The sequence below is a fragment of the Xenopus tropicalis genome, chromosome 1 (genome assembly GCF_000004195.4).
Source record: "Xenopus tropicalis strain Nigerian chromosome 1, UCB_Xtro_10.0, whole genome shotgun sequence".
In the NCBI taxonomy this organism is placed as follows: domain Eukaryota; kingdom Metazoa; phylum Chordata; class Amphibia; order Anura; family Pipidae; genus Xenopus; species Xenopus tropicalis.
This window is the reverse complement of record NC_030677.2, coordinates 99376757-99400570: the sequence shown is the minus strand read 5'-3', so window position 1 is coordinate 99400570 and position 23814 is coordinate 99376757. Positions and strand designations below refer to the sequence as shown.

Below are 23814 nucleotides of genomic sequence, written 5' to 3'. Positions count from 1 at the left end.
TAATTACCCTGCAGCCACTGGTCATGACAGGCTCTCTGGAAAGTTCTAGTAGATGGGGGGACCAATATCACTGGGCAATTTATTATTATTATTATTATTATTATTATTAATAATATTATTATTATTTTATTATAGGAGTGATGTAACTTGGCCAGTCTGTATGTGCTAGGAGCACTGTCACTAGGTTAGTCAGTATATACTGTCAGCAATTTCATTGGGTCCATATGGGTCCATGGGTCCACTTTGAGAATGCCCCAATGTGCTGTGAGACATGTGAAAGGGCTGGTACATGCAATATAACTGCATGTAGCATGCATGCCAGTTAACCACCAAATATGTGTTTGGAGCATTTTCACTAGGATCATTAACAGGTGGGGTTAATTTTAATATATGTATGACTTATGCCATAGGAGGGATTTAAAAAATTGAAAAAGGCAGAAGCTTTACAGGATGAATTTGAACACAGAAAACATGTCAAGTAACTGTAGTGGCTTATTAAACAAGGTTACTTTATATTTTCACCACTGTCACTCTCTTCCTCTTCATCTGGAACTAAAGAAGGACAAAGGCACTACAGTGACTTGGGGTTTATGGTACTGTTGCAGTTATCCTGCACCCTTAGACAGTATAATGTGCATATGCTTTCCAGAGAAGAAGAAGCCATGCTAGTGGAACCCGAAAGGTAAATAAATCTGCATGAGGATTCTCTTGCTGTTGGCAATGCAAAACAATGGATGTGTACTTTTTCATTCCCAAAGGAAGCAAAGCCAGTGTTGCTCATGGGTATGGGCTTTAGTTTTTTCTTTTTTCTTATCTGAAAGGACAAGGCACCCCCAGTGAATCCATTTGCAATCATTCCAGTCTACTTCGCTTTCCCTGTCTGTAGTGCAGACTCATGCATCAACACAGAGTAGAGTAAATTTTAAAAAAAATTGACATTGGGTATTATGTTAAATACCAGCTGCTCTTGTAGCTTGTAGATAAATAGAAGTAGGAAATGTGTGGTGGCAAAACCTCCCCAGGCACCTGAATGAATATCACTTCTTCAAACTGTTTTTCTATTCCTTTCTGTAATTCATAGTATTTCTTTTTTAGTCACAGTATAATGTAATAGAAGTCACAAAGTTTGCACGAGATCTGGTAACCCATAGTCAGATTTTAAAGAAGACATATGTTAAAATTAAGAATTTAGCAGTGTATTATACTCCTCTTGGACTGATTTATTGAGAGCCCCCCCCCCCAAAAAACCCTACTAGTCCAGCCCATCTCCTCTACTTGCTGCTGGATGTGCAGGGGAGCCGGCAGCACTCGGCACACTGCACTGTAGGATAGGAACCAATCAGAAGCTAGGCTGACCTGATAGGGAACTGAGGCTTGTCTTTTGTTGTCTGACTGCACGGCTGTGATTGGCTTTCCCCCTCCTACTGTGCTTCTGGGAGTGACATGCCCACCCCTCATTTGCAACATGGACAGAGACCTAAGAGTATCTATAGGGAGCTCCAATAAAGGAGCAATCAGACAGTATCATCCCGGACTCTGGCAAATGCCAAAGGGGCTGCTGTAAGATGCTATAGACAGTCACTATTGGGCTGCTGGTGGACTTGGGGCCTCTGTGTAGCCCAGTCCAGACCTGTAAAGTATTAATTTTTAGAGCAAAATAAAACCAGCACTATATATTATTCATTATTGCCTACAAAATTAGGGTTTTTAAAATTTAGCCAATATGTTCCCTACAGCTGACCAGTAGATGCCAACTTCTGATTGGTTTCTATAGTTTACAAAACCTGGTGTAAAGTTTGTGATTTTTAAAATTTTACAGTTACAACCATAGTGAAAGTGCCTTATTTAAAATATTATGTCATTTTCTTTATTGTGACAGGTACTGCATGGTGGTGACTTATATCATTTGCAGCACCGCAGTGTGCAGAAGAGATCCCTTGGCCAGCACAGGGGTAAAAATATTCGACTAAAAAAGGAACCAATGGTGATTTCTAAAAGTCTTTTAACACACTATATATACAGAAAGGGCACTGGCAAATGTGTGATGTTACTTTATATCTATACATGTTTTATATGTCCTTTAAGAACATATGTCATGCCAGGGCACTATTGTTCTGGCACTGTAGATGGTTAACACTGGAAACATTTGGCTTTGGGTCCACAAAGAGACCCTTAATTAGACAACGCCATGGGGTGGGGGGGTCTGTGCAAAGGTGACAGCCATATCTGCCTTTGGAGACAATTCAGGGGAAAATGTCCCAGCAGGCATAAAAAGGGTATGACACCTAACCATAATTGCTCATACCTGTGGACCCAATCTACATCGGGGGGAAGTGCCACGGTTTCCAACTCTTGCCTTAGGAAGACACAAAGGAAATTTCTGACTTGGTAACGGACATAGGGTTTCTCTGTGTTGTATTTAAATTTATTTCATTTACTGTTTGTAAATGGTGTCTCTACATTGTAACATCTTTTTTGTATCTTTAAATGCATGTTACTTTTGTAATATTAAATATTATGTGTATTAACTCTTTGTGTGTGGGAAAGGAAAGTGAACTATTCATATGCTAAATAAATAGTACGGCTTGCAGGAGAGAGTGCTTAAATGTAATTTAACCGTTTGGCTGCTGGTGTATTGTGAGTTATAACCTGTTATAGTCATGTTAGGTTTCTATTGCCTGTTAATGAGAGATGGTAGCAGTGATTGGATGTTGTGGGTGTTGATATGTTTTGGGGTATATAATATTAGTCTTATTTGCATGTAACCCCTTGTAGCCATGTCACATGTGACTGAGAGTGCCGTTTCCGTGACAGCATAGATTATACAGCCTTTTTTTATGGCCTTTGGGTTAGAATTTGTTTTATTGTGGTGTATAGGAAAGTAGCAGCTCAGCACATTGCTGAAAGTCACATTAAATGGAACTTGTCTTCTTAAGAAATAATGCTAAATCCTTTTCCATCATGTTATTCAAGCCAAATACATTTTTTATACTATATATATTTTTATGTATATGAGCCATGTATGTTTATGAGCCAGCATGGGCAACCTGATGCCCATGTCCATGCACAGAATATACAAATATAGAGAGGGGAAATATAAGAAGAGCAGTGCCATCAAGGAAAGTGCATAATGGACAGTGAAAGCCATTGCTATGGCATAGAGGCAATATATGGCTAAAAACTAGAGATTTTTTAATACATTCATAACAGGTATGGATGTTTTAATATATAATTTAGGTTTTATGTTTAATTTGAAATCCACTTTTATTTACAGCTTTTTTACAGGTCCCCTTTAAGTATTTATTGAGGCTGGATAGCAGTCTGGTTTAGATACTTTGCATCCAGGTGGAAGCACTTCACATACAATGACAACAATTTGCCTCTAGTTATAAGAACAATAAGTGCAGCTGCCAGCTGATCAAGCTGAAGGGGCAAAACCCATCTGAGGCCATCTCCTGTTTGCCTTAGATCAGTGCAGTCCAACTTCTGTTGTACCGAGGGCCGGAATTTTTCTGACCTACGTGGTGGAGGGCCGATAATGGAAGCCAGTTTTGACCACTCCCCTTTTTGAAACCGCACCCACTTGAAACCACACCCATGTTATCCCATGACCATACCCATATTAATGGTTGTAGTACAGCAAAAACCTGCCATACTCTGCCTGCCCTACCCTGCCTGTGTGTGCCATACTCTGCCTTCCCTACCCTGCCTGTGTGTGCCATACTCTGCCTTCCCTACCCTGCCTGTGTGTGCCATACTCTGCCTTCCCTACCCTTCCTGTGTGTGCCATACTCTGCCTTCCCTACCCTGCCTGTGTGTGCCATACTCTGCCTTCCCTACCCTGCCTGTGTGTGCCATACACTGCCTTCCCTACCCTGCCTGTGTGCCATACTTGGCTGGTTTGTGCCATACTTGGCCTGTGTGTGCCATACTCTGCCTTCCCTACTCTGCCTGCGTGTGCCATACTTTCACTGTTTTTGCCATTCTTGGCTGGTTTGTGCCATACTTGGCCTGTGTGTGCCATACTCTGATTTCCCTACCCTGCCTGTGTGTGCCATACTCTGATTTCCCTACCCTGCCTGTGTGTGCCATACTCTGCTTGCCCTATGATGCCTGTGTGTATGGCACACACAGGCAGCCTACAGTGACACAATGCTGGCACTGCTCCTACAGTCTGCACAATAACTATATATAAAAAAACTTTTTAATTGCAGTACCACCTCAGTATATGTTCTTTTTGTAGTGTGCAGGGATTATTTGTGGGTTTCTACTGCTCCTGAAGTGTGAACAGGGGAACAATGGGGGTGATTACAGCCTGAGCCTGAGGTGTGAACACTGCAGGGGGTGAACAATGCAGAGATTAAAAGGTGTGAACAACACAGGGGATTACATGTTTAAACAATACAGCCTGATTACAGCCTGAATCTGAGGTGAGAACCATGCAGGGGGGGCAGTTAATCACAGTACTGATACCATTTAAATCTTACACAAGAGTAAAGGTGGCCATACACGGGCCGACTATAGCTGCCGATATCGGTCCCTTGAGGGGGGTCGCGGGCCGCCAGTTGGACAGCACTGCCTTAGATGGTTCACATTACAGATGGTCTTTTCCTACAGTTTCTCAGCTATATATACAAAGAATCCCCGTGCTCTTAGCTGCAAGAGAGCAACAGGAGTAATATAGTGCAGTATTTATTACTCTATTGCCACTTTTGTATATGTTGTATATTATGTAATAGGGACATACACTGTCTCTTTAAGAGTTTGTCTTATATGTATCTACTTCCTGTGGCTCACATTTAGTCCATGACTAAGTGCCCCTAAGGCTGCTAACAAACCACTGCTTGTGTTTTATATCTCTTACTAATCCCTAAATGTAAGATGATCCTAGAAAACCATATCTTTTTGGAAATCACAAATTCTGAAGAATGGTAAAATTTTAGGGGTGCCCCAAATCAAGGATTTGGTTCAGGATTCAGTCGAAACCAAAATTAAATCATGTGACTTTAAAGCCGAATTCAACAAGATTGTTCACAATTGCTGCAATTTTTCTATCTTTCTAAAATCTAAATTTGCAAATTAGGGTTCTGATTTCATTCAGTAATTGATCTAAGGAGGAGGATTAAGTATTCAGCAGAATCTAAAATGTATGCATTTACTTCATCCCTAGTAAATATGTTTTTCTACTCCAAGTTAATAAACTGCAAACCTTTGCTTAAAGAAGAACTAAACCCTATAAGGAATATGGCTAGAAATGCTGTATAGGTATTGGACCCCTTATCCGAAAACCCATTATCCAGAAAGTTCCAAATTACAGAAAGCCCATCACCCATAGACTCCATTGTAATCATATAATTCACATTTTAAAAAATTATTTAATTTTTCTCTCTAATAATAAAACAGTAGCTTGTACTTGATGCCAACTAAGATATAATCAATCCTTACTGGAACCTAAACAATCCTGTTGTGTTTAAAGGAGAAGGAAAGGCTAATAAAGAGTTAATCTCAAGCTGCAGGCATCCCTTTAGTTTTCTCAATAGTGCCCTTAAGTCTCCCCATATTTCACCTGTTCAAATGATCAGAAGCCAAACAGGAAGAAAAAACGCTGAGCTATGTAAAGAAAGTTCCCATAATGCCTCACTCCTGCACAGACACCCAGACCAAGTGAACATGCTCAGTTAGTTAGACTATAAGTTAGCTTCCTGCTGATTGTCTCAGATCCACATTCCTAAGGGGGGGCAGTGAGTTGTTAGTATTCTTGAGGGAGGGGGGAGCAGAAAGCTGCATATCTCTGGCACATGAATTACAGACACAAGAAATCTTTTCACAGATAAGTCAGTGCAGCATTTCTGTGAGTGCTTATGGCTGTATTTACATAGACCTTTCTGATAAAGCTTACTTAGTTTTTACCTTTCTTTCTCCTTGAATTACTGTTTAAAGAATTTTATTAGCAGACTTAAGGTAGGAGATCTGAATTACAGAAAGACCCCTTATCCAGAAAACCCCAGGTCCTGAGCATTCTGGATAATGGGTCCCATACCTGTATTGTATATATTGAACTTAGTTCACCAGCCAGAAATGTATCATCTCTACAAGTGTAATGTTTCAGGCCTTCAAAGTTGACACAGGAGCTCACCATCTTGGATTTTGTAAGGAGGGACAGTGACACTGCAAATACTCAGTGTGCTCTGGGCAGTTGTTTAACAAGCTTAGGTGTTGTCGCAAATCATCAAGCAGAAAATGAGGTTTGGCTATCATATAATCTAATGCTACTGGATTTCTGATGCTAATTTCAATGGTTTAAAAGCTATAATGAGAATCTGAATTATCTACTAGTCCACCTACATACAACATATTTTGTTGACCCAAACTCAGGTAACTAATAGCAGAACAGAGAATGTGCTGTGGATCAGCAGAAAAGAATTTAAGAAACTACTAGGGGCATCTTCAGAGACACAAATCTAAACTTCTAAGGGATGTTAAACTTCTAAAGGGCTGTGGTTGCATTTCTGTCCTACTTCTTTGTTAAACTTTACTTCTGCTTTAAAGTATTAGTCTTGAAAAAAATTAAAAGTGTAATAAAATCACCCAAATCAATAGGATAAACAATTGCATAGTGTTCAAAATAGCTAATTTCAAAGTGTGCAATTACGGCTTTATCTGAAAAAAAACAGGTAATGAAAAGTATAGGACTAAAATTGTATCATAACTTTTGGGGGCCTGGGGGAACAGCCCCCCCAGGGACACCCTAGGCACCCCACAAAGGGGTGGTCTTGGGCGACAAGTGATTTTTTGAGTACTGTAGGTCACCCATGATTCCTTGTAGGGGAAATTCGGGCCACCAATGGTACACCACTGCCCCAGGCTCATGCCCTAGGGTCTGTTCATAATTACATAAATAGTGTTCTTCAGAGGAAGCTAAAGCTGCCAGGGAAATACATTACACAGCCTGAAAACTAAGGTCAGGAATCATCTTTACCATGAGCCCTATCTGCAGCTCAGCATCATTTTCTGAATATCGTGACATCAAGTGATTTTATTTGTTGTTATGAAGCTCTTTGCACAGCTGAGTAAAATTATCCTTGCTTTGTTTTGTTTCAGGTACATTGGTTTGAACAGCAGACTATAAATCAAAGGTATAAAAGACAATTCAAAGCAGTGCCCACTGACCCTTGCTTTTGGAAGCAGTGGTACCTGGTATGATATTTTACTTACATTATAGTTCTAAAGTGAATCTAGCAGTCTTTTATAAATATATGGAAGCAATTATTAATGAATGTTGCTAGAATCTCTATTGATTTTCTGGGAAATTAGAGGGCATTTTAGCCTTTGTTAGTTGAGGTGGACTGGGACTTGCACAATATAACTGTTTGTTGTTTACAGTTTTTAGACAAATAGGGTGCTTTAAATTTTTGAAAAGCATAACACTGGTATATATTTTTAAACTGATGAAAAATACCAGTGTGCAGAGCCTCCAGGGAATTTTTGCTCCCCAGGAACAGATTTATTAGATTAGATCACTAAGATACTTAGATACTACATATTAAGCACAAGGCTCATTTACTGAGGAGAAGGTACAAAAGTTGGAGCATTTGCAGTCTTTACTTTGCCATACATAAAAGAGATTCTGTCATGGAAAAAACATGTTTTTTCAAAATGCATCAGTTAATAGTGCTACTTCAGCAGAACTCTGCACTGAAATCCATTTTTAAAAAGCGCAAGCAGGTTTTTTCATATTTAATTTTTAAATTTAAGTCCAACTCACCTAATTCAAGAGTCCTTTAGTTACATTGAGCAGGAGAAACAGTAGCTTGTTTGAATAGCTGCTTAAAAGCAGTTTGGTTGTTTAGTGCTGGCTCTTTCTGAGAGGTCAGGATCAGGCACAATGCACTGACATGGCCCTTAAAAATGTTTTGGTGCTGGGTTAATTTTTTTACAAATCACGCTCTGCGCAATGTGCTGGTGAGGCTCAGAACACAGCTCTTAGTAGCACAAAGGAGCTGTGAACTTCATCATGTAGTAAGTATAGAGCTAACGACCTAAGTAAGATTTGCAGATATACTATTTTACCAAGATTTGGTAACATATTTTAATGCTTGGTTGTACTTTAAATAAAGGCATATTTATTGGAACCTGCAAATCTCAAATGTGTGGGTCTATAAACCTAAATAACTGCCATGCTTTGTGAATTATACGTGTAGAGCATCCCATACCAATGGGGAGCAACCTGTGGTGATCCTGGTGTATTGTCAAATTGCCGTATAGCCTAATAATCCTAGATAAATTGCTGTTACTTCCAACTGGCTAAAAACAGATTGTGTTCCTATTGCAGAAAACAAAGCTAGACTGCATGGCCTGTAATGAAGGTTTGAGCCTTATCAATCAGTTAAAGAGTCCAGTTGAAATACTGGGGTCAGAAAGCATTGTTTTTGTTTGCATTGCTTTGTTTTTAACATCTAGTGGATCAGAGGATCTTAGACACTTTGGGTTCAGGTGCACTACAGTATAAAATCATGCTTTAGGTATGTCCACTTGTGAGCCCTACAAGGGTCCCCCATGGTTTGGAAACCTATTGCTGTGGATCAGGGTAGCAACTTGTACATATAGTCATATCTGTGTTTCTGCTTATTATCTACACATGTGACATGAGCTGTAACCCTACACTGGTATAAACAAGTTACAGGATTGGTCTTTTGTCTTACAAAGTATTATCTTGTGAGAATAGTCAGAAACTATGATAAACAATAGCGTTGTGCAGAGCATAACTTTTTTAAAATCATTTTTAAAAATAGCCCAGTGTTGCTTTTTGTTGTGGGAAAAAAACTGCATGCAAACCCAAATCATGCTGTTCTATTCATTTTCAACAAGGCTGAAAATTTTTAAAAAACTATTTTAGTAAACTGGGAAGAAACAGTTACTTGAAATCTTCAGAGGCAATAGACTTCTATAGAAACTTGACAGCTTTTACTTGCCAAGTTTCTTCATGCAAATTTTCACATGTATTTTCTCTAGTAACTCAATTGTTAAAACAATATTCTCGTTAATATTTGTGTTTACAGTTTTTCATTTATTCTTGAATTGTGGAAACAACTAAGATATCATTTTGTGGTTTAATTTTGCCTCCTTATGGGAGGCAAAACAAGCCTATTAGATTTGATTAATGTTTAATTAGACTTTAGGAATGGAGATGCAAATTACAAAAAGACCCCTTATCTGGACATTAACATTACATTAACATTAACATTTATTTATAAAGCGCCAACATATTCCGCAGCGCTGTACAATATGTGGGTTACATACATTGGACATACAGAGTAACATATAAAGCAATCAGTAACCGATACAAGAGGTGAAGAGGGCCCTGCCCAAAAGAGCTTACAATCTACAAGGAGAAAGGGTTGAGACACAAGGTGTGGGAATGGGCATGACCAGAGTTGTGAGAGGTGTGGCACAGGGTATTGCTAAACTAGATTAGGGTAAGCCTCTCTTAATAAATGTGTTTTTAGAGATCTCTTGAAGGCAGAGAGATTGGGAGAAAGTCTGACAGTTTGTGGGAGCGAATTCCAGAGAAGGGGGGCAGCCCTTGCAAAGTCTTGAATGCGAGCGTGTGAGGAGGGAATGAGTGAGGAGTTGAGGAGCAGGTCAGTAGAGGAGCGTAACAAGCGGGTTGGATGGTACCTAGAGATGAGTTCAGAGATGTAGGGTGGGGCAGAGTTATGGACTGCTTTAAATGTGAGGGTCAATAGTTTGAATTTTATCCTGGATGGTAGGGGAAGCCAGTGCAGGGATTGGCAGAGTGGCATGGCAGAGGAGGAGCGGTTGGAGAGGTGTATGAGCCTGGCAGCAGTATTCATTATGGACTGGAGAGGGGACAGTCTTTGGAGGGAAGGCCAATTAATAGGGAGTTACAGTAGTCCAGGCGAGATATTATAAGAGAGTGAATAAGAATTTTGGCAGCATCTTGGGTGATAAATGATCGGATTTTGGAGATATTTCTTAGGTGAAAGTGACATGATCTGATAAGTGATTGGATATGAGGAGTGAAGGACAGGGCAGAATCAAGGATAACCCCAAGGCACCGGGCCTGGGAAGATGGGGCGATGGTAGAATTGTTAACCGTTATAGATACCTCGGGAACAATGTGGGCGTTGGATGGGGGAAAGAGAACCAGTTCAGTTTTAGAGAGGTTTAATTTGAGGTAACGCTGGGACATCCAAGTGGAGATAGCGGACAGGCAGGAAGAGACGCGAGTTAGAAGCTCTGGGTTGAGATCAGGAGAGGAAAGATAGATCTGAGTATCGTCAGCATAGAGGTGGTACTGAAAGCCAAAAGAACTGATTAATTTGCCAAGTGAGGAGGTATAGAGAGAAAATAGTAAGGGGCCCAGGACAGAGCCTTGAGGAACCCCGACAGAAAGAGGCAAGGGAGAAGATGATTCCCCATTGTAAGAGACACCGAAGGATCGATCTGAGAGATAAGATGAAAACCAGGATAAGGCAGTGTCACGAAGGCCAAGAGAGAGGAGAGTCTGGAGGAGAAGAGGGTGATCCACAGTGTCAAAAGCAGCAGAGAGATCGAGAAGTATTAGTAGCGAGTAGTGTTTTTTGGCTTTAGCCGAAAGGAGGTAATTTGTTAGTCGGGTTAGAGCAGTTTCGGTGGAGTGTTGTTGTCTAAAACCAGATTGTAGGGGATCCAGGAGGTTATTGTCAGAGAGGAATAGTGTCAGTCGGTTGTATACTAGGCGCTCAAGCAGTTTGGAGATGAATGGGAGCAGAGAGATAGGTCGGAGGTTAGTAGGATTGGAAGGATCAAGGGAGGGTTTTTTCAGAATAGGGGTTACCAGTGCATGTTTCAGTTGGGAGGGAAAGATTCCAGTAGAGAGCGAGAGATTGAATAGATGAGTTAAGGATTTGATAAGACAGGGGTTGGCATTGTGTAGAAGTTTGGTAGGAATGGGATCAAGCGGGCAGGTAGTAAGGTGGGAGGAAGACAGCAGTTTTGAGACTTCCTCTTCAGTCACTGGGGAGAAGGAGCCAAGAAAAGACTGGGGAGCATGTAGGGAGGGAGGGGAATGGTTATGGGGATTTAGTTGTGCAATGTCACTTCGGATGGTGTCAATTTTATTTTTAAAGTGCTCAGTAATAGCTTGAGCAGTGACTGAAGCACACGGAGGGGGTGGAGGAGGGGACAGCAGAGAGTTAAAGGTAGAGAAGAGTTGTGCAGGTTTTTTAGAGAGAGAGTTAATAAGTGCAGTGAAGTAGGTTTGTTTAGCTTGGCAGAGGGTGGTGTTGTAGGAGAGCAGAGCAGATTTGTAGCTGCAGAAATCTGACTCTGACCTTGATTTGTGCCAGCGGCGCTCAAGTGTACGTGTACGGGATTTGGTATGAGCAGTGTGCCAGGGTTGGAGTGGTTTGGGCCTCATGCGTTTAGTCTTGGCAGGAGCAAGCACATTGAGGGCAGTGGCGAGTGTGCTGTAGTAGACAGAGGTAGCCTGATTAGGACAAGAGACAGTTAGGATGTTAGAATGAAGAGAGTCAAAGGTAGAAGAGAGATGTGACGTGTTTAGGGATTGCAGGTCTCGGTATGTGTATGTTTGGGGGGCAGCAGAGGGTGTAGAGGGAGTTAGCGAGAGGTGAAATGTGAGCAGATTGTGATCAGAGAGGGGGAAAGAGGAGTTAGTGAAGTTGGAAGTAGAACAACATTTTGTAAATATAAGATCCAGGGAGTTTCCATTAGAGTGGGAGGGGGAGTCAGAACACAGAGATAACCCAAAGGAGGATGTTAGTGAAAGGAGTTTAGAGACAGCAGGGGCATTAGGATTGTTAACAGGTATGTTAAAGTCACCTAGTACAATGGATGGGGAGTCAGAGGAAAGGAAGTAAGGAAGCCAGGCAGAAAAGTTGTCAAAGAATTGTGAGGTCGGTCCAGGAGGTCGGTATATGACCGCAATGCGAAGTGAAACAGGGGAAAAGAGCTTAATAGAGTGAACCTCAAATGAGGAAAATGAAAGAGAAGGAGGAGGTGGAAGGACTTTAAATGAATAGTGGGGGGAGAGAAGGAGCCCTGCCCTGTTTCCAGGTCTGGGAGTGTGAGTAAGGTGTAGCCCCCCAAAGGACAGAGCAGCAGGTGAGGCAGTGTCAGTAGGGGAAAGCCAGGTCTAAGTTATTGCAAATAAGTTAAGTGATTTTGCGATGAAAAGGTCATGGATGGAGGTGAGTTTGTTGCAGACGGAGCGGGAATTCCAGAGGGCATAGGAAATGTGAATAGAGGCTTTGGGTATAGGGGTAAGGGTTCTGTACTTTAAAGGGGTACAGGGTGGGTTTGGGGAACGTGTCCCTAACAGAACAGGGATGGGGCCGGGGTTGGGGGAAATGTCACCAGCAGCGAGTAACAGGAAGGAGAGGAATGCAAGGTGAGAGCGGGATTTGTATGTTTTTGTTTTATGTGAGGAGAAAGAGTTAACTGGGGTTACGGAGCAGAGCAATTTAAAAACTTCATGTGCTGAGAGGGAAGGAGAGGAGAGGAGAGAGGCAGTGATGGTTATACCTTTCTGACTGGATGGAGGGTGTGGCTGGAGATGTTTTAGGAAGCATGAAAGTGCAAAGTGGAGGAGGGCAGGATAAAACATTTTGGGATAGGAAATAACAAACTACCATGAATAAGCAAAGTTGTTTTCTTGCGATTCCACCTTGTTCAGTGTTGATAGGAGATAGTTTCTAGCCTTGTCAGTGCCTTGTCCAACTGCCTTGTTTAACTGCCATTCCCTTCTTCCTAGCACTTGTGAAATGTTGGCACTTTGGAAATGGTAGCACTAGTGCCTGCCCCTGACACTAGTGGACAACCAGAGGTTTTGAGTATTCTGCATAACGGGTCCCATACCTGTATTTGTGTGTGCTGATGTTAAGTGTTTATATGTGTGCATAAACTTGGTGGACTTGAGAGGGGGAGGGAGGGCTCCTGGATCCAATAGAGGGCTGACGATTGTGATAGGGTGGTACAGTGAAGGGCACAGGAAGTAGAGGCAAATGCAGAAACACTGTTTACAGTTTTTTCTTGTTATTTGCCTGTCTGCTTGTTGCCTAGGGGCTTGGAAACAAAGGAATTGCTTTAAAAGCTGCTCACCCTTTTGTGTTCTGTGGCACTAAAAGGGTTAAATTATTGTCATTTTCAGACAATATTAAGGTACAGGTATGGGACGAGAATGCTCAGGGCCCAGGGCTTTCTGGATAAGGGATTTTTCCGTAATTGGGATCTCCATATCTTAAGTCTCCTAAAAAATGATTTAAATATTAATTAAACCCAATAGGATTGTTTTGCCTCCAATAAGAATTAATTATATCTTAGTTGGGATCAAGTGCAAGGTTCTGTTTTATTACAAAGAAAACGGAAATTATTTTTAAAAATTATAATGTCTATGGGAGTCTATAGGAGTCTATGGGAGATGGCCTTTCGTAATTTGGAACTTTTTGGATAACGTGTTTCTGGATAACAGATCCCATACCTGTACTGTTATGTTAACAAAGATATGCTTATCAGAAATAAGGAATTCAAGTTCCCAGTTCCGATGCTGTATTTTTTATAGCAGTACAGAAGAGCTAAGTAATTAACATGTTCTGTTAACTTAATTTCTAGAATAATGATGTAAAACCAAACCTTGGTGTTCTGACAGCTTGGAGTCAAGGATACACTGGAGCAGGAGTTGTGGTGACTGTATTAGATGATGGAATTGAGAAAGATCACCCTGATTTGTCAGCAAATTATGTAATTGTTTTTCTTACATATTAATTTAATTTTTTATACATATTCGACAATTTTCCTGTGGTTCTGTTAAAGGGAAATGGGAATGTCATGGGAAAACATGTGAAAACACATCAGTTGATAGAGATTCTCCTGCAGAATCCTGCATTGAAAAACAGTGAAAAACACAAACAGTTTTTTTTATATTTAATTTTGCACTGAGATTTCTGCCTACGCGCCATTTGCTATGTAAACATTCTAATTTAGAAATAAAATGTACACAAGAAAAATCATGACAGAATCCCTTTAAGGGCTGTGACAGACGGGGAGATTAGTTTCCTCTCAAGGCAATTTCAGCAAATCGGCGCGCCGCATATGCCATCCCACCGGCGATTTACATTCTAGCCGGTGGGATGGCATATTGGGAAGATTAGTCGCCCGCAACTGTCGCGCGGCGACTAATCTCCCCGTCTGTCACAGCCCTAAGGCACTAAGTTTTAGGAACCTGCCACATACTGAATCCACAACAAAAGATTAGGCTAAATCCCACACCAAAATCAGACCCTAATTTCCATATGCAAATTAACAAAATACAATAATATGCCAGTATGTAAATAATAATCTGCTCCTTCGGCTATGTAGTGTAAGGCCAAGGGCACACTTGGCTAACTGTCAGCCTGCGGATAAATGCAGCCCTAAATCAGCCCCTATGCTTAAATTGGTACTCTTCTGTGCCTGCACCCGGAACCACTGCATCACCCTAGATGCAGGTACACGTGAGTATGATTTCCGCACAGAAATCTGCGTGGCTACACCCAGGCTGGTGCAGTAGATCCAGGTGCAGGTGCAGAAGGGTGCTGATTCGAGCATAGGAGATGACTCCTAACCTGTGAACATACGTCCAGTCATATAATTTTTAGGGTTTGGATTTGATTAGACCAGGATTTAGGATTCAGTTAAATCCTACAAAAAATGCCTGGATTTGGCTGAATCCAGGATTCAGTTCATCCCTAATTCATGTGTTAGCTAAACAATATACAGAGGATATAAAAGTAAACATTTAATTCATTTATCCCTCTTTAGGATCCAATGGCAAGCTATGATTTTAACAGTAATGATCCGGACCCACAGCCTCGTTATAACCCATCTGATGAGAACCGGTTAGTTTTGTCTGTCTTAACAGTCATCAAATGAGAATCAATGATTTGCTTACTAAACTTGTGAAGGCATAAGGATATATATACTATAGCATTTATTAGTGGAATACACATCATATACTGAACCTTAGCAGTGCATGATAAATAGACCAGCTGCATAGTATTGTTTCAAAATATATATGTGGGCGTTATAGAAATAGCAAGGTTCTCTAAAAGTCAGGTAAGTAAGTAAAAAAATATATATGTAAAAGGTCCTAAAAGTTAAAAGCCAAAAAAACTTCCATAATATCCATCAGAATTGTATCACAGTCCCAAATGATGTCAATAGCCACAGGCGCTGCCATTTCAAAGGTGAATCAGACCCAGTTCGATCTAAAAAGAAAAACAGGGCAGGGTGTGCTCTCTGGTGTGGTACATTTTTAAAAGATTTATTTTGAAGTAAAGTGTTGCACTTACAAATTTCAGCATATTCTCATTTTCATTTAACATGTCACTGCATCGCTCAGCCCAACGCGTTTCATCCAAGAAGGGACTTTCTCGGGGGCACATAGTATCAGGCTTGCATACTTACACCTAAAGTCTCAATGTTATAATATTCACCAACAGTACGCCAAATTAGCATACAACATGCTGTTTTTAAAACACGGTAATTAATAGCGCCCACATACATAATCCTGTCCTGTACATTTAAAAAATAAATGGTGCTTTGATAACATGCAGGCTTTTTTTTTTACCACTGCCTTGCAAATTGATGTCATGCTTTCTTATTCACTTTTAGGGCTTACAGCACATGTGTATTTTGACTGCTACTGCTGCAGGCAAAAAAACAGCTGCAGTCAAAACCGTCTGTCACTGCTTCTAATAAAATCAAATGAAAAGCAACATGACTGATCCATATGGAGCAGTGACAGGCATGTAAGGAGGTGAAATCAGAGTTCATTTCAGGATCTATATAGCTAATTGCTATATTGGATTTGACCACTAGATGGCACCAACCACCAGGGTTGGCCTTATGGGAAGTTCCCTTTAGGAACCAATTTAAGAAGCTGTTTAGCACAGCACTTCCTCTTTGGCCAGTTACCACCATCTACAGTCAGTGCTGACATACTGAGCCAGACCAGGAGGGAGCCGGTCCTTGCTAGACAGGGGAGCTCAATATTAAGAGCTCACTCTAAGTGAGAGTTAGGTTAAATAGTAAGGACATCCCGAATACCAACGAGGAATAAGAGTTTGGGATAGAGTCCCATGGTGAGTGTGCACCAGGTAGAAATATGATAGCGTTCATATGTAGTTAAGTGGAGAGGCTACGGATGAAGCTTGGGCACTGTCGGTGAGGACACCACAGAGAAAGGAAGTGGAGGTTTATAGAGAGAGTAGAGCCCCCTGAAACGGCTAATAGTACTCATGCATTACTACATGACTGGGGTCCTGTCATGTAGTAAGTTTATTCACTATCAGTTATTGGGTAGGAACCCGAGCAATGGGATAGCATCCCCATTACATAATAGAGTGAGAGCAATTAGAAATCTGCAGCTTACTTTAAATAAAAGCTGTTGGGTACAGGTTCCCCCAAGAACAACACAGCCAGAGTACATTACAGTGAGTGGGTGTGTAAAATCCTACTTACTTTGCCTTTCCTGTTGTGTTTTGCTCCACTTACTCCTTCTTTGCACCATTTCACATCTCTTCTTTTCTCCTTCTCCATTCTGCTTTCTATTTCTTCTTTTATAATTTCTCCTCTCCATCTATTTTTTTTTTACTCTTATTTTTTTAAAAATCTATTCTGCCATTTTTCTACTCTCTGCTCTCATGCTTGCTCTCCTGTTGCTTAGTGTTGTCTTCAATCCCAACGATAGGTTTAAACCCCAACACTCTACATAACAAAGTGCACAGGTGAAGTTGTTGCTCTTTCTATTATGTGCTGGTTCAGAGCAGGTTGGCTGGGCCCAATCTGCTTGCTCCGAACAATTGCATAATAAAAAAAAAACTGCAACTCCAATTGTAAGATTTTCTGTTTATAACACTGGAGCCTGAGTCTGGCTGCAGCAATCTGGCAGGGGTTTTAAAGGGCAGAGAGAAGCAGGCAGGGGCACAAAGTCCAGAAACGGAGACTGTCCCCAGGAAATGGGGACATATAGGATCCCTATCGCAAGTATTCTACTTATATAGTGTATTTAGTTAGAGGCACCTGTAGTTACTCCATCAAAATTATTACTGAACATATTAGTGTAAGTATGATAGCAAGAGCTATGTAGTCGAATACGTATCTGTTAGTAAGGGTTCAGTATGATTGTCTCTGATTTTTGTTATATTATTTACAGCCATGGAACTCGCTGTGCTGGAGAGGTGGCCGCAGCAGCTTATAACAACATCTGTGGTGCAGGAATTGCATTCAATTCTAAGATAGGAGGTATATATTCAGAGCTGCACATTTTATTGTAATGGTACAAGAAATGAGTTTTCTGCGGTAAATCTTAAATCTCTACAGTGGCTGTCTAATTCATTGACTGAAGACTAGAGTTTTCTTTGCACTTCAGTAACATAGTGTGTCCTGTGTTCCTCAGGAATAAGGATGTTGGATGGATTGATTACTGATGTTATTGAAGCTCAGTCTTTGAGCCTGAATCCACAACATATTCACATTTATAGTGCTAGCTGGGGGCCAGAGGATGATGGAAAAAGAGTGGATGGTCCTGGCCCACTAGCAGAGGAAGCTTTTTTCTGGGGAGCTGTTAATGTGAGTTAAGCATGCAGCTGTAATCTTGTCACAATAATTATTTAGAAATCTTTTATTATTTAATTTTTTTACCCTTTGTGGTAAAAAACTTTTGTCTGTGTCTGTTTTGTGTGTATTTTTTAATTCTGCATACTACTTGTGATATGAAATAAATAGCGGTATATATATATAACAAAAAATATTCCGTGACCGGCACACCCTTTTAAAATAGTCATAAGTTTATTTAAAACATATTGTTTTAAAAGAATCCGACGTTTCGGTTGAGAAAGGTCCTATTGGGGACTGAAACAACGGATTCTTTTAAAACAATATGTTTTAAATAAACTTATGACTATTTTAAAAGGGTGTGCCGGTCACGGAATAATTTTTGTTGGATAATTAAAATTTGGCTGTGCAGCCTGTTAATTAAGTTATGAGCCTTGGAGTGCAGACACTATAAAGACTGTGGTATATATATAAACCTTTTTTATTTTTATTAAGTCCCTATGTGTGCGGTACTCTGCTTGTTTATATATATATATATATATATATATATATATATATATATATATATATATATATATATATATATATATATATATAAAGCAAGAAAAAAGAGCTGCACTCACCAGGACTTGGCAAAAAATATAGTAAGTTTATTTAAGCAAAGAGATCCAACGTTTCGAGCACTAACTGTGCTCTTCCTCAGGTTTTTTCCCTGAGGAAGAGCACAGTTAGTGCTCGAAACGTTGGATCTCTTTGCTTAAATAAACTTACTATATTTTTTGCCAAGTCCTGGTGAGTGCAGCTCTTTTTTCTTGCTTTATATTTTTTAGCCAGCACCCTGGGCATTTGAATTTCAATAGGGTGTGCTCCGTTTGTTCTTGCTATATATATATATATATATATATATATAGGAAACTGTTTGCCCAGACTTAGCTCTATTTTGGGGGGATTATTTTATCTTCTTGTTTTTTTGGTTGTTTAGTTCAATACACACATTTATATTGTGCAAGCTGGAGAATTTAGGACCTATGGTTGTGGGTTGCATGGGGCTTGGCACTCATGCAGTCTATATTGCTTAGTAAAATAACAAATAATTAACAAAGGTCATATGGGTCAGCAGTTTGAAAAGTCTATTTTAAACTTGGAAAGTAGAGTCACAAAATCTCTTTGAAACATGTATTTTTATTTCTATGTATTTTCCCTTATTGCCCATAGTTTGCCCTCATGTTTCTATTGCTTCTGTTATTTTTTTTTTGTACCTTTTGTTCTATGCAAACATACTTTTCTGTCATAAGACAGCCTTTCTAGTTTTCTATATTTCCTTCCCTCATGCTGCATTTTAGGGACGTGGTGGCCTTGGCTCAATATTCGTTTGGGCCTCAGGAAATGGAGGCTTGCAGTATGATAACTGCAATTGTGATGGCTACACCAACAGTATCTACACTCTTTCAGTGGGCAGCACCACAGAGCATGGGAACGTGCCATGGTATAGTGAGGCCTGTGCATCTACGCTTACAACCACCTTCAGCAGTGGCATCAGTACAGAAAGGAAAATAGTAAGCACAATATTTTTTCCATGAGTTGTTAATAGAAATGCATCAGCTCACAGAAACCAAAGAGGTGGGTTTGGGAAGTCGAGGTGTTAGACCATTGTGCTAAATAATTATGGCTTTGGTATAGGTATGGCATCTATTATTCAGAAAGCTCCAAAATACAAGAAGACCATCTCTTATAAATTCCATATTAATGATATATTTAAAATATATTAAATGATCCCCCTTTTCTCTGTAATATTAAAACTGTGCCTTGTACTTGATCCTAACTAAGATATAATTAATCGGTATTGGAGGCAAAACAATCTTATTTGGTTTATTTAATGTTTAAATTATTTTTAGTAGACTTAGGGGCCCATTCATTAACGCATGAATTTCAAATTGTTAAAAGCACGATTGGAAAAATTTTGTAGTAACCACGATAATTTCTGATGTGTGTAAATTGCGTGAAAATTTGCGTCATGGTCGAACAAAAATATTGTGGTTGCAATCCAAAAGTTACAAAATTTTTGTATCTGAACGATTGTAAATGGCAAACCTTTCTGACTATGAAACTTCAATGCATGATTTTGGAAGCCTTCCATAGTACTTAATGGCACTCTACAGCTCCAACCTGGCCAAAAGATAGTCACGACAGCAAAGCTTGAATGAATTCCGAAATGTTCGTAGTCATTGCGAAAAATACAACTTTTTTGTGTAAATTTACGCAAAACGTGAAAAAGTTAACAATATTTTTGTGGTCATTACGAAAAGTTCTAAACTTTAGAAAAAAAACGAGTTTTTTTTGCAATCGTGGTCATCGTGCTTTAATGAATGGGCCCCTTAATGTATGGGGATCCAAATTTGAGAAACCCAAGGTCCCGAGCATTCTGGATAACAGGTCCCATGCCTGTATGAGAATGTGTGTATTTAGAAGTGGAGGTAGAAAATGGACTTGATTTTACACAGGAGGTCATAAAAAGAAAACTGGTATTCATAACTTTGGGATATGCTTGTGTAATATTAATAAATGTACTACAGGTATGACACTTGTTATCCAGAATGCTCTGGACCTCCAAAAGTAAATATGAAACAAACCCAATAGGATTGTTTTGCCCCCAATAAGGATTAACTATATCTTAGTTGGGATCAAGTACATGTTACTGTTTTATTACTACAGAGAAAAGGGAAATCATTTTTAAAAAGTAGAATTATGTTCTTATAATGGAGTCTATGGGAGATGGCCTTTCTGTAATTCGGAACTTTCTGGTTAACGGGTTTCCGGATAACGGATCCCATACCTGTACTAATAATAATAACCACACTTACTTTTTTTTAATATTAAAGTTTTATTAAAAATTTTAAAATAGCAAAGTGTTAAAGAAAGCACAAAACTGAGTTCATTTTACCTTAAATTTACTCTATCACAGACAGGCAGAGGCGGGCCAAGGCGGCCAGGTGCCCTAGGCGACCTGAGCCAGCCACCTCGCCCCCACTGCTGCTTCCCACCCCCGGATGTGCACGAACAGGAACACAAACGGGGACATACACGTCATTGAGGGGGGAGCATGCATTCACCATGCAGAGGGGGGAGCACCAGGAAATCGGTGGTGGGTTTAAGAGATCCCGGACTAGGGGTTGGCAACAGAGGTACCTGCCTAGCGCCCCTTCACTGTTGCACCCTAGGCAGGTGCCTTTTCTGCCTACCCCTAGTTCCAGCCCTACAGACAGGTAAGCAAACATTTTTGTTCCATGAAAAAATGTTTACTTAATATACAAAGGGCATGCCAACTGAAATAGAGTAATACAAATGACTGTTAAATTTCACTTCTACTGTATTAAATTAAGGGACTGGTTTCAAGACTGTGGGGCTGCCAAGGTTGGCAAAGGGACTCTACTATAGCTATATACTTGAGGTGGACTTCATACTCCCACCAGATGTGTACAATATCTTCTTCCTCCAACTTCTAAAGAACCAGGGAAAAGATGGTGTGTGCATTTTTATTATTATTAAGTAAGTAATTACATTGCAACTTAGAATGAAAAAGGCACATGCCCATTGAGTACAATCTTTTATGTCTAAAAGTAACTTACCTAACTTGTAGTTGATCCAAAACCCTTGTTTCATTATTTGTTTATGTTTGCCATTTACTTATGTGTGTTGGTTTTCACCACCTACTAATGTGATGTGGCACAGCAAGATTACTTTCCTCCCCCAGAATCATTATTGTATTGCTTTTTAAATGTGCATATTACTGTTGAGGAGGCACACTCTAAGTGGCAGATCTGAAGAGAAATATCTTCAGATAATGTTATGTTATGTTGCAAAAAAGAGACTGGAGCCCTAAACGGAACAGCAACTTCCACTGGTTTAACCAGATGCTACTGGGCCCAACAGCAAATTTACTTTAGGGCCCCAAAAACTTTGCAAAGTTGACCAATTCTACCAAGATATATTAAAATTACTCAATGATTAGGGCCTTACTGGGCATCTTTACACTCCTGGGCTCCCTGCAACCGCAGGGTCTGTTTCCTCTGCAGGTATGCCCCTGCTCTTTATGCCTGCTTTTTGTTACTTATCATTCATTAAACTGGATGTATCTTTAGTAAGACTTATAAACTATAGGCCAAGGACCAAAGCATCATTTTGTATGTGGTTCAGTTTGGGATTATCAGTTGTGAAGTGTGGCATAGTTCTGTTGCAAAGGTTTTTTACACTTTTGGACTGATCCTGATTTAAGGTCACCATGCATTTATTTCTCAGTGTCTCAGTATTTGGTTCTTTTTAAGTTCATTTGCACTTAGGACAAGTAAGTAGTCTGTTACCATCTTGTTATTCAGGCCCCACTCCAAGATTTATTTTGAATAATACATAGATATTTTTTATTCTATCATCCACAGCTACTAGCTGACTTTGCTCTAAATCTTTCCACTTGCAGCTGACTACAGATATACGTTTGCGATGCACAGACCAACACTCTGGCACCTCTGCGTCTGCTCCACTTGCTGCAGGAATAATTGCTCTTGCTTTGGAAGCAAAGTAAGGTTCATCTCAGTTAAAGAATGAATTTTTTTCACTGATTATTTACCTATACACTTTATAAAGATATCTTTAAAAAAGTGTTTTAAAACCCTTGAAAATGCATGAATTGCTGTCAAAATCAGCCCTCTCAGTAAATTCATTATTGCTGTCTAAATAAACTTCAATATTTTGGAGCAGATGGCCTCTATGGCCTTCTGAAATTCATAATAAGATGTAATAGATGTGTAAAAGAGAATGTAAAAGAGAGTTTGCAGCATTGTTTTCAGACATTGAAAAAATAAAGATTGGTTTAATATATTGAGTCTATTTTTGTTAAATTAAGGCTACAACAAAATGTAAAAGTATGATTTTTCTATGGCAAAATACATTGAGTATTGATTATTGACATATAATTTGATTTGCAGCCCAGCTCTTACATGGCGAGACTTACAACATATTGTGGTTAGAGCATCTAACCCCAGCAACCTTAGTGCTGAGGACTGGGCAGTGAATGGTGTAGGACGGAAAGGTAAGTGAGGCGCATGTGTATTAGTGTTTTTACACATGGGCATTTCAGGCTGTGTTCCCCTGATTGAAGTTGCAGGTCTGTAAGGTATGTATATACTGTATATATGTGTATGTATACATTGTAAGGTTTTTATCAATATAACTGCTTCACCATTGTAATATTAATAAAGTCTGCTATGATAAAAAAAAACCTTTTAGCTTTCAGAGCTACTGTGTATATATCGTTATACATGTAAATATATATATATGTATTTGTATTGTGTGTATGTATAGAAATTAGTTAGCAGGGGGAGATACCTGCAAGTCTTGCAATAAACTGTATATAAATTCGACATTATGGGGCCCATTTACTAAACAATTTTCAGATAAATTTGTATTTTTTCTAAATTATAGAACATTTCTGAATGTATGCGAATTTTAAAATTTGTGGTTTTAGGTAAATTTCCACAAAAAAATTGCATTTTGTGCAAAAGAATACAAACATTTTGTAATTCAATTAAGCCTTTGGTTACACTTTCATCAGAACAGGTTTGATCTGTTGAGTGCCATTGAGTCCTATGAAAGAATTCCAAAGCCAGACATGGAAGGCTTCAAAGCCAGAAAGGTTTTCGTGGCGTTTACAAACTTTTCGGCACAAAAATTTTGTGACTTTCGGAATGCAATTGCGATATTTTTATACGAACGATAAAAGCATTGTCGAGACATTTTAGAACTACAGAAATGATTGTGGTTACTTCATATTTATACGATATCGCGTTTCAAGGCCAGAAAAAAAACGCATCTTAGTAAATGTGCCCCTAAATGTTGAAATGCAATGACATTGGTTGTTAAAGAGTTGATACTGTTGTCGATCTGTGATCATTGCTGTTTCTTTTCCAGTAAGTCATTATTATGGCTATGGGCTTTTGGATGCTGGGCGAATAGTGGATTTGGCTCAGAAATGGCAGACTGCAGGTGTTCAGAGGATATGTGTAGTCAAAGTTCTAACCACACCCCAGTAAGGACCACATCTTCCACTCTTGTACACACCTAGTGAGATTACTGGATTTAGAGAAGGAGCTCATGGAAAACATCATATCAATGTTCTATGTAAAAGGAAACACACAATATTAATGT

The 23814-nt window shown here is 39.6% G+C and overlaps 1 protein-coding gene across 4 annotated transcripts in view; it reads left to right on the top strand.

The window, feature by feature from the left end:
• pcsk4 (proprotein convertase subtilisin/kexin type 4) overlaps nucleotides 1-23814 on the top strand; it is a 32153-nt gene that overhangs the window by 5177 nt on the left and 3162 nt on the right. For 2 of the 4 annotated variants that reach the window (XM_018094405.2, XM_031901612.1), the window contains exons 3-12: nucleotides 1880-1984; nucleotides 7102-7197; nucleotides 13633-13761; nucleotides 14821-14897; nucleotides 17216-17304; nucleotides 17459-17631; nucleotides 18960-19172; nucleotides 22088-22188; nucleotides 22596-22699; nucleotides 23578-23695. In XM_018094405.2, coding sequence (XP_017949894.1) covers nucleotides 1880-1984; nucleotides 7102-7197; nucleotides 13633-13761; nucleotides 14821-14897; nucleotides 17216-17304; nucleotides 17459-17631; nucleotides 18960-19172; nucleotides 22088-22188; nucleotides 22596-22699; nucleotides 23578-23695 — 1205 coding nt within the window. 4 annotated transcript variants of the gene reach the window in all.